Below are 20,347 nucleotides of genomic sequence, written 5' to 3'. Positions count from 1 at the left end.
CAATCCTCTTCGTTATCCACTCTGTTGATTCCCTCTAATATACTCTTCATCTCAGATAATGTGTTCTTCATTCCCTTTTATAATTTCCATTTTTATGTATTTTTTCTGTTATGTTAAAGTTCTCACTGAATTTATCTACACTTCCCCTAAGTTCATTGAGCATCTTCATAACCAGTGTTTTGAACTCTGCATCTGTTAGATGACTCTGTTACATTTTTCTCTGATCTATGTTCTGTTCTGTTCTATGGCTTTTGCTTCTTTGACTTCCCTTTTTGGCTGCCTTTCCGTGTCTGTTTCTATGTACTAATCAAAGATCCTAAGTCTCTCGGTGTTATTAGTATGGCTTTGTATAGTAGGTGTCCAGTGGCACAGTCCTGAGAGGGGTTCAGCTGCAAGCCAAGTTTAGTCCCAGTCTGTGCCCCTCCAGGGCCACCTGTTAAGATTCAGCAAGCAATCCACAGATGCTGTGCTTATAGTTGCCTCAAAAGGCCACACCAGAAACTGAGAACAGTTGTCTCCAGTGTGAGTCTAGGTGCTGCTCAGCAAGGAGGACCTTACTCACCAAGGACACATCTGGGTGTGGCTTGGGTGGGGCCGTGAGTTGGGGGAGGCAGAGTTTCAGGGAATCCTCTGGGCGAAGTGACCTCTGTTATCCAGTTTGATGATGTCTCAGCTATGGCAGTTCTGCATCTACACACTGGGAGGGGGAGGGGGCTCAACAGAGGAACAATAGATACTGCCGGCACTTCTGCTGGGGAGTGACCCTATCCTCTGGCCCTCCCTCTGACAACTCAGTGACCCCTGTAAGTCCCTGGTGCCCCTGCGCAGCCAACCTGGCACTGGTGCTCAGAGCAAGCAGGTCCAGGTCCATGTCCATCACCATGAAAGTCCACTTGCTGACGTGGCCCCTTTAAGAGGTGTCTGCAGCTGCGACAGCCTCTGTCCCAGTCAGCCACTTGGGACCTGGCAGCCTCACGACCTCTCCCTCTCTTACCTCTTCCTGTTGCTTATTTCTCTCCCTAGTTGTCGGGCTTATTCATCTAGATCCCAGGTGACTTTTCTTGCTGTTTGCTCCTTGTTTCTCTCACAACTTTGATTTGGTCACAAGAGGGATGAACAGAGCCTCTGTCACCTACGCCATTTTTTTCTCCCCCGTGTGCAGTTCTTTTACAAAATGCTTTCATGTATTTCATTTCATTTGATCTTCACAATCACCACGTGAGGTAGGAATTATTATTTATCCTATTTTGTAAATAATGAAACTGAATATCGAACAGTTGAACTGACTAGTAGAAGAACTGAAGGTTGAAACTCCGAGCTGGGATTCAATCCCAAAGCTTCTGACCCCTGAACCCACATTCTTTCTTGGCACTGCACTGTTTCCATATAGTGAGCAAAAAAATGCAGAGGGTAATCATCTGTTTGTAAGCATATCTAGAGTTGTTGATTTCGGTTCTGAGTAAAGTTAGTCGCAGTCAATATAATGTTAAAGGGTTTACCAAGAAGTTTCAAGTGTTATTTGATTGGCTAGTTACCACATTTCTCATGGTTCCATATTGAGATATTTGAATTGAAAAGTAATCCCAGAAGAGCCTAACAGTTCTTCTTTACATTTGAATAAATTTAACCTAAAAATTAAACACCTTAAGAAAGTACTTAATAACTTCAGCTAAAAGTTTGCCTAAAGTTTAAATTTCTTTGAAGAAGAGACTTAAGAAACTCAATGCAAAGGGGAAAAAATCCACATCAAAAATAGAGAAGAGGTTTCATTTTCGTTTGTGCTACGGGATGCTCTGGGATTCTTATTTAAATTTCCAGATGTTATCTACAGCCATGCCACCCTGAACAAGCCCAATCCCGTCTGATCTCGGAAGCTAAGCAGGGTCGGGCCTGGTTAGTACTTGGATAGGAGACGACTTAGGAAGACCAGGTGCTGTAGGCGTAAAAAATAAAAAAATAAGGGATTGTAAGCTGGTAAGGTCCTTGCAGTCTGTGAGGTCAACCAAGGGTTGCCTCACCTAAAAATAAATACATACATATAGACATACATACATAAATTTCCAGATGTTAAACTTAACCAGGACACGTAGTTGATTTTGTGAGTTCAATCATACTTGCAGATTACGCTATTACTGTAAAATCAAACCAAACATTCTCAGAAGAATGCAAGTAGAAATACCTGCTCTTCATCTACCTCACTAGGATGATTTGGAAAATAATCTTATTTAATGTTAACGTTGCAAGCACTGGCTTTCAATCATTCTCATTGGTTACATTTAATAAGACCACATTTACAATGTGCTTTATCACCTGTTGGTTGAAAAGAGCTCTCTAACAATAAACTCCAATCACTAAATGGCAGCTCACCTTCAGTAAAAAGCTGACATCTCTATTATTACTCTACAGCAGGTGGGGGTATGTGCAGTAGGCCCTCTAAAAAGGGGGAAAGTAGATGATAGAAAATTAGAAAATAGGGATTACCGAAAAGAGGATATCAGTGAAATCCCAATGCACTTGAAAATTAATAAAGCCTAAAATGAACGCTTTTCTCTGGGTGAATCACATTTGCTTTATTTATCCAAATTGTTTTCAAGTAAATTAATATATTTTCATCTCATTAGAGTTTTTTTCTTATTTATTTTTTTTTTAGGCGAGGCAATCTTTGGTTGACCTCACAGATTGCAAGGACCTTGTCAGCTCACAATCCTTTTTATATATATATATATTTTACACCTACAGCACCTGGTCTTCCTAGGCGATCTCCCATCCAAGTACTAACCAGGCCTGACCCTGTTTAGAGTCCGAGATCATATGAGATCGGGCATGTTCAGGGTAGCATGGCCGTAGACTCATTAGAGTTTTTAGGCATTGATATTACTAATCTCACTGATTGGCTGTTTCCAAACACAACTGGTTAAGTAAAATCTTTTGTGATTCAAAACTTCTAATATTGGGTATTTATGAGATTCTTATTTCTGTTCCAGGATCTAGTGTTATTGACATGTATCCATTGACTAAGATGATACAGGATACAAAACAGGTTCCTCACACTCATGAACGAGAAATCAATGTCATGCTTTACAACAAATATTTTCACCAAGTACTTACAATCTGTTCCGAATCCATAATTAAGGTAAGTACATATTGACTCTTCAGGAAGAAAGAGGTGAAACAGATAGAATTTTCTCTTCTTACTGGTAAGTCTTTGAGTGATTAAGTAAATTTAATGGCACAGATGATGAGACCCTACATTCGAGCTATTTTTAAGCTTTCACAAACACATGGAAAACAAGTATTTAAAGCCAGCTCAGACTGCTCAGTATTAAGTCACATCCTCAACTAAATAAAAAAGGGCTATTGTTGTTACTATCAAAATAGGAATTTTAAAGAAACTATATCAAGGAGTAAGAACTAGTCATATACATACATATACACGTATTTTTTTTAACTACGCTATGAGAAGAGGGTATGTTAAGAAGGAAGGAAAAGAAATTGATAGATGTTTTCGGTAACCCTGATATAAGTGTAGGATATGTAGGATATGTGCCAAGTGCCTTAAATCCATGATCCTATTTAATCCTCACAATTGGTCTGTGGACAGATGGAGTTTCATTTCAACAGTTAGCAAACTAGGACTCAGAGAGATGAAGCAACTTGCTTCAGATCATATAACTAGTAACCATCAGGAATGGGATACAAACCAAGGTTTGTCTGAAGTGAATACCCATGTCCTTTCCTCTGCATTCCTCTGGCACTGCCATTACGGTGTGCCCTAGAGGCCAGGGTGCCTGGCCGTCCTAATGGCATCTAATTGCAACCACTACAGTCATCTAGCCGTGATGGCCGCTTGCTTCAAGTGTTTATCCTTTTATGTCATGCATGCCCTCCCAAAGGAGACATAGAGAAGTAGAGAGCATACCTCTGGAAACCCTTCACATCCCCTCTCAATCTTTGACCTTCTCTGCATATCTGCTAGAGATTTCTCAGGCCAAAATCTCTTGAGTTCGGTCAGTTATCACTATTTCTGGTAATGCCTACAGAATACGTAGAGGGAAATTAAAACAAACCTGTCCTGCTTTCATGCAATACGACCTCTTAAGGGGATAAAGTCTTCCTTGTGGTGAGAGAGGGAGGACGACACCTAGGCGAGCCTCCATATCCGATTGGTTGAAGAAGGATGGTTAAATCAGGCCAGGTGACCTCTGAAGCTTGTTCATGCAGTGACACACATTCCTCTTTCTCCTGTAAGGACTCTGTCTATACCGAGAGGCACACAGAAGGTTCAGAGCATGGCCTCTGGACCATCTCTATCATTTCCCAGTGGAAGGAGGCCATTTCTTACCTGGCCTCCAGACTCTTTCATCAGCTCCTCCCACTATCCCTCTTTCATCCCAACTTTCTTTCAGCTCCCTGGAGGAGTAATGCACCTTCCCACTTCTGGCCCTTTGCTTAAGCTTCCCCCATTCCCACATAACTTGAAGGCAACCAAATTCATGCTGTCTTGCCACTTCCACTTTATTACTCAGTGGCAGTCTAATTTACCTGTGAACATAAAGAAGGAGAGATTCAAACTGGGGGCAAGGGAGTGGGGGTGCAGAACTAAAGTCTCTACTGTGTTTCCAAAGGGAGATAATGATGAGTCTTGACATGTTTCTGGATTTTCTATTCCACCCAGCCTGATTACACAGGCGGCCTTCTCTGATCTCTCCCCCTCTCCCTTCTCCCTCTCTCCCCACTCTTCTTTCTGGAGCTGGACCCATCTCCCTAATCAGAACACTCCTCAGAAAGGTCAATGAGCTCCTTCTTCAAGGTTCTCTCATATTCCATGCTGTTAATCACAGATTCTGTCCAGAGGCCCCAGCTAATGTGGATGAGTGTCCGGAGGAAAAAAATCCAATTTGTTTTTTGCTGAATTCATAACTGTTACATTTCTATTTTGCTTTGTGCTTACAGTAGCAATTAACTAATTCCTCTATAGCCAGGGACTTCTTGGAATAGAGTCACTGCCTGTCTCAGCCACCTACACACACAGCAGACACACTCCAAGGTAGCACAGTCACTCACTATCAGGTACCAATGCATCTTAGAACTTTCTGTGGTCAAATCAAACTCAGGGAAGAATGTTGGGAAAGGCGTTAGCTGTGCATAGTACCAGTTATGAAGCTGTTTTGAATATTATGAAATTTTGATGAGAACCAAAGGGTATATGGATTATTTGATTTTTTTGTTGTTCTTACCTACAGGTTTGGGAACTTGAGACTGGCCTCCAAATATACCAGATTTTAGACCCTCATGGCTTCAATGTGGAACTAACTTCTGCAGCTATTGATGAAAGCGGATTTCTTTTTGCCACAGGAGCATATAATGGTGAGAATATGGCTTCCCTGCTTTAGTGCTCTGAGAGTTTGTTCTAGGAGCTCATTGTCTGAGTGACTGGGAGAGCAGGAATCAGGCTGGAATATGTAACCATGCCAGGGAGGTTGCAGCGCCTGACTAAAGAGTAACAAATTCTTCTCTAAACGGGTATTAATGTCCTGATACTTATGTTCAAAATAGTCAATACCTTACATTATACTTACAAAGTTGCTTTACAATTTGCAAAATCTTTCACATATATGGTCTCCTTCCATCTTTGGCGGGACTTATCTGTGTTGCACTGACTCATCCTGTCCTACTTTGGGGTACCATCAGCTAAGAGGTAGACATTATGTTTTCAGTGTTTGCTGATAATATTTTTATTGACAGTAGATTTGGGGGAGAGAGATAAAATATCCACCAACCTTATCACATAACACTTAGAATTCTCCATTGGACCTGCTCCTATGTGTAAGCTTGTTGGGGCCTGTGCCATGCACACCTGAGAGGATGTCAGGCTCAGGTCGTGCTGTGCTGTTTGATATTCCTCAGGCTGTGGAGCACCACATGGAACTTCCAGGAACAAGGGAGCTGCAGCCTGCCTCCCTTTCCACCTCATCTTGTTCCGAACTCCCAGGAAAGAACTGCTTTACCTAGACCGACTGCATGCAACACGCAGAAGACATTTATTCTAGGGACATACTTACCAAATAAATTCTGGCTTGTAAACCAATTGATGGATTTAGTGGACATCCTGATATAAAAGTCTAATTTTTACAAGTGTGAGCAGATAATACACATAAAATAAAATCGTGACTGCTGAGTTGATGGAGTGTGAATAAATGCAGCTGCTCTTCCTGTAAGACAGTTCTTAAGAAAGCGGTCCCGCTGCTCAAGAAGCACACCCTGCAAACGTGTGAAAATTAGTCGCATTAGAAATTCTGAGCAATGTACACAACCATCAGCAGACATAAGCAGTAAGCAGTTCAATATGACTGAGATGGTACTATTTGCATGCAGGCCAGTAACGTCTTATTTTGTTAGTGCTAGAGTCTAGAGTTCTTTTAAATATTGACAGTTAAGGGAGGAGAGGTGAAGTGCTGTGAGGGGCAGTCCACTGGATCTAACCTTGAGGCGAGCACCATAAAAACCCATGTTGGAAGACAATTCTTTACACTGAGTATTAACCTAGAAATAGGCATTTAACAGCACTGATTATCACCGCCCCCGGCCCCCTCATCAAGATCCCCTAAATTAAATGAAGGAAGTAAACTAAAAAGCAATTATGATTTCAAATGTAAAAAGAAGCTCAACACTCCTTTTATATTCCCTTCCCATGTGACCAACACTTTAGAACTTGATAGTTTTCTATCTGCTGGGATTCTCTTAAAACTTTTATTATTCAATGAGAACTAAAGTCCTAAAACATGACGACAGCACCTTCAGAACTGTGACATTATTGCAATGATCTTTCACTACTAATGATAATTGTGACATGATATTAGATATACGGACAGAAAGGTATTGGGGAGTATTTAGCAAACAGGAAGGCAATGGGAGAATAAAAGCAAAAAAGATTCACTTAAGACAGAAATCTCTAACAGGAGACTCTGAGAGTTTCAGAGAACACTGTTCCAAATTTCAAGACGTTGTCCTGTCCTGTTGAGTTTTTAATCAGCCTGTGACAAAGCAAGGCACAAAGAAATCTATTTCATGCACCGCAAGGCTAGGGAGACTCACATGTCAGGAGGAAATAAATATAGGATAAATCGTTGGGAGGAAGCTTTCCATTAGATCAATTTTGTCTGAGATAAAAGCCAAGCTCTCTAAAAATTATTTTCACGGACCAAGTCTTTCCCCTGTGTGCTCAGGAACAGTGAAAATCTGGGACTTTGGCAGCGGCCAGGAGATGAAGGTGCTGCCGGAGGGCAAGGACTGGAAGGAGGAGGAGCACTGGCTGAAACGCCTGATTTTCCTGAAGGCGCAGAAGCACCAGCACTTGGTCCTGGCCTTGGAGCGCAACGGGAGGATCAAAATGATCCAGGTTTGCAGCCCCTTTCTTATATTTGACTGCGCCTGCTCTTCTCAGGCAGCCAGCTGCATCCATGGTGTTCGTCCCCAACCTTAGTATGACAGTCCTTGTTAGCACAGGTCCAAGCAAAGAGCAGAAAGGAAGAGCTGCTCAGCGCAGCATCCACCCACAGGTCCTCGAGAGTGGGCATCAGAAAGGTTAAGTTTGCACACAGGTGCCACCTCGACACTGTCATACCTTCACGGGGGCTAGTTCACTGGCAGAGCTCTCCCCAAGGAACAATGACTCCTCTCTGTCCCTTGTGACCTTTAACGCATTCAGGGACACTCAGGTCACTTTTTCAGTTTGTCAGCAAAATTGCTATGTTTACTTTAACGTTAATGATGCAGTTTGCTCAGGCTGTGTTGGAAGGTTTGAGGTAGGCTAATTTATATTTCTCATGTGTGTCTACTGCCACCTAAGAATGCTAATGCCTTCTTTATATTTAAAATGAAGGCTAGATCATTTATCCTGGCCACTGAGTGACTATTTCTGCTACCTTGTACCACAGATACCTATGTATAACTTGTGCCTCCTGTAATAAATTCCTTAATTATTATTATTATTATTATTATTATTATTATCATCCTTTTGAAATATATAGTTATTATTCCCATTTCGAAAGCTAAGCTCAGAAAAAAAGCCTCAGGTTACAGTAGTGATCATGATGTACCAGCACTGATGAAGATGACCGATGGCCCTGCTGCTGGAGAAAAATGAATGAAAACCTTCCCTGATTCAATAAACTCTTCCGTGTTATCTGAGCAATCCCAAAGGGCACTGTAGAAAGGAATTGCTTGATAATACCCTCTAAATCATAGTGTTTGGATTTCTCTTGTTTAGGTTAGTGCAATTGGCCATTGAGATGCCCTTCCTAACAGATACTGTCTGTTGTTACAAACGCTCTTTTCTTAATGACTGCCAAGAGCGGCATGGTGCTGTCCCCACATCAAAACTGTTCTTACTTCTACTGTAGCACTTTTCTCTGTGATTGTTCTGGTTCTCCATGTCTCTGAAATCTACTGATTGAATTTGATGAGGACTGAAAACCTTTCATTCATATTTGTATTCTTGTTCTGCCCAAAGTAGGTGCTTATTAAAGATTAAAAGAATAAAGAAATATAAGAAACCTCTTGTGAGGTATACAATAGGAAATATATGGGTATTATAGGGAATTTTAATTAATGTTGGTCGGGGGGGAGCTTTACAATGGGGATAATGTTGAAAACACACTTACTTATTAGTATATATTAGTAGCAACCTCTTATTATTTACTTATTACTTACTATTATTATTTGCCTATTTAAAATAAAATGTGGTTTGATTTCCATACTTATTTTCTAGAATACTCTCATTCACTCATTTTTTAAAGAGCATTTACCAAACGTTTACCATGAAACAGAAATATATCTTCCTTTTCACCATGAAACTTACAATTTAATAAGAAGGACTGATATTGACGCACCTATTACAAGTGTTACGATTGAACAAAGAGCTACACGAATTTATGGTGGTGGGTGGTGCCCAGCCTACGATAGGAGTCAGGGAAGATTTCTCTTTTCACTGATTTCCAATTAAATTCAGCACAATTCAAGAAACATTTTGTGCACTCCACGTATGCTAGGTATTTTTTCAAACCCTAGGATTCTATGGAAAATAAGGTATTAATGAACCAGATTACACCAATCTTCCACTGAAAACAATGGAAAGTTCTTGATAGAACATTTTCTAAATCTCTTAACTAGTGTTAAAGAGCTGACAATATAGCAAGTAAACAGCATAACCAAACTTTAGTGAAAGTGGAGAATGAGAGAGATAAATTAGGAACCAAAACACCACTACGACTTTCGTCCTTTTCCAAAACACCACGGGGTTCAATTTTGGAGACTCAGCAGATCAGAAGGGCCAAAGAAATCAAGGCCCATGTTTTGACCAAGGCAAGGTGTTTAATGCCCTGTCCACGGTATGCAGTACCCAAAAGTTTCACTCTCAAGGTAAAGGTGAACCAGAAAGAAAGAAGCCAGCCTCCTGGTGGCATGCAGGAAAGGCTGCCCTCACGCTGAGCCAAGGAGGAAAGAAGGAAGAAGAGTAGGAAAACAAAACGAAATGATACAAAACCGTGTCCCTGAGAAACTGTGACTACAGATAGGTCTCACGTGCATTTGCAAACTAGATTGTCAGTGTCTAGGTGGTCAAGGGAATCTAACTATGACTCAGTTTTAGGTGGTAGTTCCATCCTCCACCTGACAGAAACAAACATCTCCAATCTGGACGGAGGCACCTTTATCTCAGACCAGAGTCTTAATAATTCTAAGTGCACAAGGAAACAAAACAGCAAGGTTTGAGCATAAAGAAGTAATTAGAGTGACAAAACAAAAGCACACGGCAGGAGTGACATAGCAGGTTTGTGTGGCAAGAATATAATTTCCTATAAATAGTTTTGGAGCAACTAGACATCCGTATTAAAAAAAGCCTCTAAATTTTGGTCTCCCATTTATCTATTTCTGCTGTATTAATTACTTCAAGATATTAATTGAAAGACAAAATAATATGGGTTTTACAGTTAATATAGGAGATTGTCTTTATGAACTCAGGAGAAAGAAATATCTTAAATAAGACTCAAAAATCACAGATTATAAAGGAACAAGTGGATATATTTGATTATACTAAACTAATAACTTTTCTTCATCAAAAATTACCGTAATGAGAGTAAAAAGGCAAGAGTAGAGTTAAAGGAGATATTTTTGACACATAATAACCAATGGATTAGTATCCAAAGTCCTCAATAATAAATAAGGTAAATAGTTCAATAGAAAATGAAACAAGATAGGCACTTCATAAAACAGAACACCTAGATGGCCGATAAACACATGAAAAGTTGCTAAACCTCATTAGTAATCAGAGAAATTAGAATTATGATAGATATAATATACTCAATAGATTGGTTTAAAGAAATAAGTCTGATAATACTGTTTTAACGCTATGGAACAAAGGAGTGCTCATACACGGCTAGTGTTGGTGTAAATTGGTACCAACCAACTCTTGGAAAATATTTTGGCATTCTTGAGTTATAGGACTTTTTGTTCAGAAGTCTGTGTGTCACTTCACAATCCTGAAGTGACATTGTTGCCAATGAACAGTTCAATGTTGGTCTGACTCTTTTTTTCTTTGTAAATAACTCTCTCTCTCTGCAAACTTAGAAGATGTTATCTTTCCCTCGAAGTTTGAAGTCTGTGCTCCTGTGTACATCTTTTCTCATCAATTTTGCAGGAGACTTTTCAATCTGCATATTTTTTCCAGCTCAGGGAATTTTTAATTTATTATTTGTTTATTAAGTGTCTCTTCTGCCTCTGTTTCTTTTTCCAATTCAGAAATACATGCTATTTCCATATTGGGTCTTCGGAATCTATCCTCCAAATGTCTTATATTTTCCCTTACGTTTTCTACTTCTAAAAAGAAGTAAAACTAAAAAGTTTTTCTGACTATTTTGAAAGACTTTCTCTACTTCTAGGATACTAGTTCAAGTCTCAAACCGGAAGTAATTTCTTTCAGCTCATCAACAAATTCTTAAATTTGAAGATTATGGTTTGGTTTTATTTTTTATTTGTTTCAAACTTTCTTAAGCATTCTTCAGTTTGCTCAAGTTATCATACTTCCTGGAAGTTCTGGTTAGTCTGGGCTCTGTTATGCATGTTTTTTTTTCTTCATCTGTGTAGATGCTAGGTACCCCTAGTGACATTTCTTTTTCTGCCCATGGAGGTTTGGTTACCAAAAAAATGCAGGAGGTGACTGTCCTAAGAGGGTGAGATATACAGCTATGTTGTCCCTGAGGGCTAGAAATTTAGCAGTCCCCTGTGGAGGCACCAGCAGTAAGCCTTTCTGCTCTCTATTCTTTTTATAATTTCCTGATTTCAAAAGTACAGAAAACTTAGTCCACCTGTTCAGCTACTCCTCAACTACATGGAGGCAAGGGACACTAGGCATATATACCATGCCAAGCATTGCCCTGTCCACTCACGCATCTCTCGGGGTTTAAGCATATTTGCAGATGAACCACCATGTCCAAATCTCACCCTAGGACTTTTTCCCACCCTGGTCCCCAGGCTTTTATTCAGCCCAGAGGGAAACAAGCTTCATAATAACTCTTTTCCCCCCAAACTTCAAACCCCATTGCTCCGCTTGTATGTTCAATGTTCTATATTACTCTATATCTTTACGGTAGCTCAAAATAAAATAGTTAATTGAGTTTTTCATCAATTGGATTTCCATCAAAGGGTAAGGAAGATGATATTTATCTCATGGTGATATGGGAGCTGCCTGATGTCGTGCCTGTCCTACAAGACAGGAATCATATTGTGCACCTGAAGACATCCACTAAAGATAGGCCCGTGGCTCTTCCTTTCCCAGATGTCAAGTTGATAGTTGAGAAAAACGTTCCTCAACATGTTAATGTAAGTTTTATTTCTTGATTTTTTCCTTTTTATTATGGAACATTACAAACATATGTAAAAGTAGAAAAAATAATACAATGAACTTCAATGTCCTATCACTTAGCTTCATAAATTACCTACGCATGGCCAAACTTATTCCTTTTTATTTGAACTACTTTCCCACAAACACCGACAATAGATTATTTTGAAGCAAATGCCATATATTTAGTCATTTTATTCCCAAATATTTTGGTATGAATCTCTAAAGAATAACTCGAAAAATGATGATACCATTATTTTCTCAAATATTTTCTAAAATAATTTATAAGAAGTTATTAGTAATAATTACATATTCACTCTGTTTAAATTTTCCAAATTTACTCATATTATTTTTTTTACAGTTTGCTTGTTTCAATCAGAATCCAAACAAGGTCCATTTGTTGCATTTGGTTGATAAATTTCTTAAATCCTTTTTAAATCTATAGATATCTTTCCATCCCTCTTTTTTGCCTTCTAATTTATTTATTGAAGATTCTGGACAGCTGGTGCCACACTTTCCCATTTTTTGGATTTTGCTGATTGCACGTTTGTAGTGTAACTTAAGAAGTTTTTCTCTGCTTCTTTTAATCTGGTAGTAATATCTGATGGCTTAATTGCATGCAGCTTTGATTTTTTTGTTTGTTTTAATAAGGCTCCATAGTAGCTGGAAGTCACCATAGTACATGGTGCCATATACTTCCATCGAGATTCACTTAATGACTGGTTATCGTTTTGGGATATCATAGCCGTTGGCGATCACTACGTAGGTCTATTATTTCATTCAAAATTGCCATTCTACCATTATGACTCATTTATTAGCTGGAATATGTCTTTAAAGAAAACTTTTATCAACTATTTGGTTACACTGAGGTACAGTTTATATAGACAATCAAAATAGCTGATTCTTTTCCTATATTTATCAGTTTTCAAAATAAGGAATAGGTTTCTTAACATTCTCCTAAGGTGGTCAGTGAATTTTACTAATTTCTTTAGTATAATTATAAACTCACAATTTAAATATTCTTTATATGTTTCAGCGAATTGTATTCGTTATTATTATTGATTGATGTTCATATTATTCCTTCTCAACCTAGCTGGACCCTTCTCAGGCTCCAGAGGTTTTTGCTATGACTCCAGTAGTTCTGAATACCTTTCAGACTCGCCTTGTACATTTCTTGTTCAAGATTTAGAATCCACCATTTCTCCAAGAAATGCTAGTTCTTTTTAGTAGGAAATAGTGTTACAAAACTACAATCTGAGTTTTAGAGATGCCCATAGCCACTAGTCTGATCCTTGTTTTTAGAACTTTACAATGAACAGAGCAAGGAAAACAATTTAAGAGAAAATATATTGTTAATCAAATTGATATTCCCATTCAAATTTAAGATAACATGACTTTTACCAATTTTATTATATATTTTTCTCACAGAAAAATTTTGTTCCTAACCACATTAACATAATTACTTATTTGCTTTGTCCTATTATTTATACAACATACAACATATAAGATTTTTACACCATATTGTATTGTGCTACAGTATATTATAGTTTGTTACATTATAGTTTCAGAAAAACAATATGAAATATGATCATTGAAACAGCTCAAGATATTTTTTCTTTACAATTTTTTGTCCTTAGAATACATACCATTTGAAACATGCAGTTAAATTACTGTTTTAAAATTACTTGAAATAATTTCTTGTGCCAACAACTCTATACACAGCTGTTTATTTCTTTTATTTTTTAATTTATTATTTTTTTTAATTTTAATCTTGTCTAATTATTATGTAAAACATTTATATAGTTCCAAAATTAAATCTACAAAACAAAGTCTATTCTTTTATTCCTGTCTCTTACACCATTTCCTCCCTAACCTATAATTTACCTTTTGTTTTTGAGTTTTGATTTATGTTTCTGGTGTTGTGTTTCAAAAATAAAATTAAATTCTTATCCTTATTTGTATCCTCTCACCCTTTCTTAAACAAATGGCAGGATGCTATACACATTTTTATATTCTTTGCTTATTTTATTTAATAATACATTCTGGAGATTATTATAAGCATTATATAGATATCATCTTTTTTTAAATTTTGATGAAAAAACTCCTAACATATTTTACCATATTTACAATTTTTAAGTGTATAATTCAGTGGTACTTAAGTACATTCACATTGTGGTGAAGGCAACCCTCACCACTCATAGAACTCTTTTTACTTTGCAAAACCAAAACTCTATACCTAAACAATAAAGAATCTTTTATCCTCCCCCAGCCCCTGGCAACCACCATCCGACTTTTTTTCTGTATGAATTTGACCACCCTAGACACCTCATATAAGCAGAATTATATGGTATCTGTCCCTTTGTGTCTTTGCTTAGCATAATATCCTCAAGGTTCATTTATGTTGCAGCATGTGTCAAAATTTCTTTCCTTTTAAAGGCTGAATAGTATTCCATTGTACATATATACTTTATTATCCATCAATGGACACTTGGGTTGCTTTTGGCTATTGTGGCTATGAATATGGATTTACAGATATTCTATCTTCTTTTGGGGAGTTCTGTGGTGATTCATTTGTGTGGAGAGACTATAATTTATTCAACTGGTCCCCTGTGGGTGGATATTTGAGCTGTGTTCAACCTTTTCCAATTATAAATCGTGTTTTAACAAATAGGCTGTGCATATGTGATTTCAAATTTTTTAATATTATCTTTGGGATAGATTCTTAGAAGAGAGATTGATATGTAAATATATGTAAATGTATATAATATATATAATGAAATATTACTCAACTATAAAAAAAGAATGAAATCTTGTCATTTGTGACAACATGAATGAACCAAGAGGTCAATCCTGTCTGACATATTTCAGAAAGAGTGAAATGTTAAATGCTAAATGAAATAAGCCAGAGAAAAGCAAATATCATGTGATTTCACTTATATGTGGAATCTGAAAAAAACAAATGAACGAACAAAATAGAACATGAACAGATTCATAGATGTAGAGAACAAAGGTATGTAGAGAATAAACTGATGATTGCCAGAGGAGAGGGGGGTGGGGGATGGGTGGAAAAGGTGAAGGTAAATAAGAGGTACAAACTTCTATTTATAAAATAAGTAAGTCATGGAAACATAATGTTCAGCAGAGGAATATATCATAATAATTTGCCCAGTGACACATGATTTTCAGATTTATGGTGATTACATTGTAGAGTATATAAATTTCAAATCACTGTGTTGTACACCTGAAACTAATATAATATTGTATGTCAACTATACTTTAACAAAATTTTTTGAAAACCATAAGACATTTTATATTCAGTTCATGATAGACTAACAAATGCACACATAGCATTTTTACTGTGCTTAGATACTGTGTTCATTATGGCCAGTGACTCTGCTTCCTTCTTCAGAATACTGCTGTTAGTAGAGAAGTGAACTGCATTGATTTATTACAAGTAGAAGGATATAATTTGATAGCTGCTGGAACCTTAAATGGTGCAATCATCTTATGGAATTTTGTAACATCTACTGTCAAAGAACTGTAAGTTGCCTCTTCCCCGTAAGCAACATAAGTTATACTGCAGAAGAGCCAAGTAACATTCAATACTAAATAAGCAAACAAACAAACAAAAGCAATAAATAAAAGTGGTACTAACTGTCAAGGATGAGTTTCCTGGAGGTTATAATCATGAAGAGATTCTGTTCTAAGTGTCTAAATCCCAGAATAATGGGAATAAGGTGAGCCTTAAGTGTTTGTATTCTCATGTGCTTTGACTTTTACTCTTCTCACTCTAGTACATGCTTCATGTGTGATCTTGTCCAAATTCATAACTTCAACAAATACTTAAAATATATAATAATTTTAAACTCTAATCTCCCCAGAGCTTCAAACATATATATCTGGCAATTTTCATCTGGATTGCCACTAAGACCCTTAAAGCCTCACATTCCCAAACCTTTGTCCTGGCCTACACTCCCCCCAAACATCTCCTCTTCCTGTATTCCCAGTGACACCACCATCTACTCAGTCAAATGGTTAGAGGCATTCCAGATAGGGTCTTCTTCTCGTTCATCACTCCAACACATCCAATTCATTATAGGTCAATGCTAACAAGTGCGTGGCGTTTGCAATTCTAAATCTCAATCAATTAGATTTTCTCCATACCATGGCCAAAAATGTTACCCTGCCCCTGACATCCATTCTTAAATGTCCTTACCGTTGGTTGTAAAGGAAATCATGTAACATTGTATTATTTGCTATGGATGGATTGCAAATAATAAGCTCTCCACAGTTGTGCAGTGGAGCTAGAAAGGAAGGGCCTTGTGTGAATACCAATGTCAAAAGTTTTGTAATACTGTATTTTGAGGTACAAAGTGATCAAGAACCTTGATGAATGAATAACAATAATATCAAATCTAAGAATTTTGAAGGAGGGAAGAGGTATAAAGAAGGGTAGAAGAGAGTGGGAGAGGACAAGGGAAAAGACAATAATGCCAAAGAAATCTCTGCTTCTCTAGTTGCAGTGCCTTATGTCTGCCTGGTCTACCTGGCTGGTTCCATGCCCCTTTCCAATCTAGGTCTGACTCTTTACTTTTAACTAACTTTTGAGAGGATGTGCCCCTTTGTTGTTTGGACCCTGGATTTATTCTTATTTAAACCTCTAGTTGAAGTAGATGTTTCTGCAGATCCCTCCCTCTGTACCTCAGCCCATGTTATCTTGGTCCCTACTCCCAGAATTCCTGTCATCCTTCTGTTTCTTCTCTTCAACCCTTGCCCTGAGGCTTTTCTCACAGACTGTGTACTTGTCATTTGATACCTTTACCAATAAATACTGCACAATTTCTCACCCTTTTATTAATATAGTTCTCACACTGTAGATGTCAGCTTGTGCATGATGTACTACTAAGGGTAATCGGATAGACAAAGAAAGCAAAGATCATAGTCCTGATGACACAGCCTAATGCAGGGGAAGCCACTCTGAGAATATTTCCAATTTAAAGATGAAGATCCTCCTTGTTGAAGTGCTAGGTGTTTTGCCAAGGGATGCACGCAAATTCAACTTCCAATCACAGAAAAATGACTGACTATAATGGGTCATATATAGTGCCTTTCTTATAAGAAGATGATTATATAAAACAATTGATTTAGAATTACTGGGGTGTTTTGCAAAACATAATTTAGAGTCTTAGGCCCAGCTTTAACATTTCTAAAGTAAAAGATGGTTTCCATATTCATGGTGTAGGTCAGTTTTAGCTCCAGTGGACTACTAATTCCTATCATGGCAGACTACTAATCCATACCATATTCAGAGCAGAGGCCATCTCTACCTCTGCCTCAAACTTTGCCTAAGATCCCTTCATCAGTCAGGAGAAATAGCTCTTCTTTCTTGTGCAAAGCTTTTTTGGGTCCAAAATAAAAATTTTTTCTTGCTAAGTAATAATCCATTTCACCATATGCTCATCTGCAGAGCAGAAATACCTAAAAAGTTTGAATTCAACAGACTCATCTTTTAAACTTGGTTCACCCCCCACCCCCAGGAGGTTCCTTCATCACTCATCAGTCTAAATTAGCAAAGGTGATTAAACAAAACAAAACAAAAAAGGAACATCTTGTACAATGTCTATTTGCTATAAGGAATGTTTAGTGTGTCATTAAGTGTCAAGCATGAAGGGCCGGTGCAGGTGATTAGGAATCATCACTGTGCTCCCAGGAAACTGCCTAGGAAGGTGTTTGGTTCTTCGGAATCTGGGTCAATGGAAGGCTCGAGCGACAAGAGTAGTGTGATCACTGAATTACTTGCCTGTCTTCTCCACTCAGTTCTAAGTTCCTTAATGGCGGTAACCATATTTTATTCAAATTTGCCACTCCACTTATTTAAAGAGTGGAATTTTATTCTTTAAACTGTATGAAACCTCCAGGAGGTTATATAAGCCCACTCTCTGACTTATAAGTAGGAAGGGAGACCAGTTAGTTGAATTAAAAGACACTAAATGATCATGCTGTTATACAGCGCCTTATTAAGGACGATGTGTTCAAACTCTACACCTCTTGGTTTTCTCTTCATGTTTGATGATATCAGTATTTTAGGAGTTGATCGGCTCTGCATGTGATATATAAGTAATGTAAGTTACCTAATTTGTAAATGTATGCCTCTTTCCAGGTACAGACCTGAAGACTGCTTCACTGCAGACCTTGACTTGGATCCCAAACGCTTTAGAATTAATGACATACTATTCCTCTTTCGTACCCCTGAATGTGCAAGGTAACTCAGTACTTACTGATCAAGAAATACTGTCTGGATCTTACGTGGGTAATACAAAAAGAGTTCTCCTCATTCCAGCATTGAGGAAGGTATAACTGAAACAAAGAAATAAGTTGGGTAGACTATTTGGTTTCAGCTTTCTTCCCTGTCACTGTCTTTTATAGGTAGGTGGTCCCCAGGGATCTAATTTGCTGTATTGGGGTCTAATTTCCCTTACTTGTCAGTCTCACAGCACCCTGAGATGGAAAATGCTCAGTTGACCACACTTGTAGCCAAAATCAAAGTCTGAGCACTGATGTGAAGCAGAAGGAAGGACTTGCAGGGCCAATAAGAAAGATCATATGGCAGCAGGTCTCATATGACATCCACTACAACTGAGTAATCTCCATCCATTTCTTAGAGAGCAGGAGATTGTTATTTAAATATTTAAGAAAAGGTATTTTTTCTCCTTGTATTTGCTTGAGAGTTCTGATTTTCAGTCAATTGGCCATGATAAATACATCTCTGGTGAGAAATCAAAAGCTTCTATGCTAGTTTTGGGTCACCCAGCAATGAGACAGACTATAACACCTTCTCTATCCCTTGACTTGAAGTTTCCTTATTCTAAGACTATTTTGAGGACTTGTTTCCGTATATGTTTGCCCCAGAACCCAAAGCCACTTTTCAGCTCATTCTAGCAGAGCACCACAGAGTCAGGACCTGGCCAGAACTGGCAACTGTAGAGTGAAAGTTAGCCACGTTACTCAGGATCCCCACCACACTCCTACAACTCCAGTGTCAGAGCCTCTGGGATTAAATCTAGCCTTAGCAGTAGGACAGGACAGATTTTTATTTCTCAGATTCAGGCAGCAATAAATCTTAATTCCTGAGGTTCCCCAACAGACTCCACCAATACCAGACAGATGAACATTCGTTACACAAAATATAAGGTGTGTTTTGTTTTATAAGTGTGTAGTTCAGTATCTACAGATAATGAAAGAAGTCATCAACTGAAATTAAAACAGAAGAGCACTCTTTGAGTATGATAGAATATCTTAACTTTTCCTCTTCGGGCTTCCTCCCTCTTTTTGTAGGCGATCAAGTCAGGATTCCGTATGTTCTTCATCCCAATGTGATTCTAGTAAAGGTCCACAGAGTAGCAAGGTAAGCAAGAAACGGGGAGAATATGTACCCAATGTTGGTTCAAAAATAATGATTTGTTGCATTTGAGCCCCTCCTTTGATAGAAGGTAAAGGTGAAAAAATCTTGTGTATGCGTGAATGTAAAACTTTTTGTTATCCCAAAAAACAATGTCTAAAATGTTTTCATCCTTTTCCTCTATTTTTGAAGGCTTTCATTTCTGCAAATAATCAATACATCATCATGAATAAAACAAATTACATATGTTACTTTTACATTTGTAAAATAATAAAGTAATTTTAGACTATTTCTTCTGCTAAAAAGTATTATGCACATTTCACAGGGGGGAAAGACAACACATGTAATGCAGTGGTTTTCAAACTGTGTTCTCAGTTCCAATTTTACATATTTTTACACATTACATTTCTAGTTAGAATTTTGTTTAAAGGGAAGTTTTCACTGCAAAAATTATTCTAACACCACTAGCCTTGTGGAAAGAATAAACTTATAAAGGTAAGAGTCAGACAGACTTGAACTTGAAACCAAGTACTCTATATATTATCTGGTTAGTTTTAGAGACAGCACCTAATCTCTGAGTGTCTGTTTCCTCATCAGTAAACAGTAAGTGATAAGCCTAACTTGCATGTTTGTTAACAGAATTTGAAATAATAAATGCCAAGATCTTGGTGTACATTAGGCATTTAATTGTTTCATTAGGCTACACCCAAATGACTAGGAAAATATCGTGTTATAGATACCCTATTTATGAGCATGAACATCTCTGCAACACAATTGTCAAAGAATTAATTCAAAAATAACTTTAAAATCAACTTAGAAATATTAATTTAACTATCCGAAGATTCCACTGATCCAGTATACCTCATTTCCTTACAATGTCATAAAAATATTTTCTCTTTTTCTCCCTTAATTCAGGGAAGCAAGCAGAGTGTACATGACAGTGAGGTTAAAGGTCAGTATGAAATCACCTCTCTCTCTTCCTTATCATAAAACAATTCCTTTGCAATAGGGAGGTTACATGATAGAATACTCTTAATGAATGTATATTCTTT

The 20,347-nt window shown here is 37.7% G+C and overlaps 1 protein-coding gene and 2 pseudogenes across 1 annotated transcript in view; 2 read left to right on the top strand and 1 right to left on the bottom strand.

Annotated features, from left to right (window-relative positions):
- The window catches only part of WDR64 (WD repeat domain 64), a 111,015-nt gene that overhangs the window by 64,425 nt on the left and 26,243 nt on the right, over positions 1-20,347 (top strand). Inside the window, exons 11-18 of the mRNA XM_025041215.1 lie at positions 2,985-3,133; positions 5,244-5,367; positions 7,227-7,399; positions 11,701-11,877; positions 15,306-15,436; positions 18,057-18,158; positions 19,232-19,301; positions 20,211-20,245. Coding sequence (XP_024896983.1) covers positions 2,985-3,133; positions 5,244-5,367; positions 7,227-7,399; positions 11,701-11,877; positions 15,306-15,436; positions 18,057-18,158; positions 19,232-19,301; positions 20,211-20,245 — 961 coding nt within the window. The remainder of the gene's footprint in view (positions 1-2,984; positions 3,134-5,243; positions 5,368-7,226; positions 7,400-11,700; positions 11,878-15,305; positions 15,437-18,056; positions 18,159-19,231; positions 19,302-20,210; positions 20,246-20,347) is intronic.
- On the top strand, positions 1,824-1,942 carry LOC112472791 (annotated as a pseudogene).
- On the bottom strand, positions 2,731-2,849 carry LOC112472790 (annotated as a pseudogene).

This window comes from Pteropus alecto, unplaced genomic scaffold (assembly GCF_000325575.1).
Source record: "Pteropus alecto unplaced genomic scaffold, ASM32557v1 scaffold279, whole genome shotgun sequence".
NCBI classification, from domain to species: Eukaryota; Metazoa; Chordata; class Mammalia; order Chiroptera; family Pteropodidae; genus Pteropus; species Pteropus alecto.
Note: the sequence above shows the minus strand (reverse complement) of the source record. Positions and strands in the feature narration are given on the sequence as shown.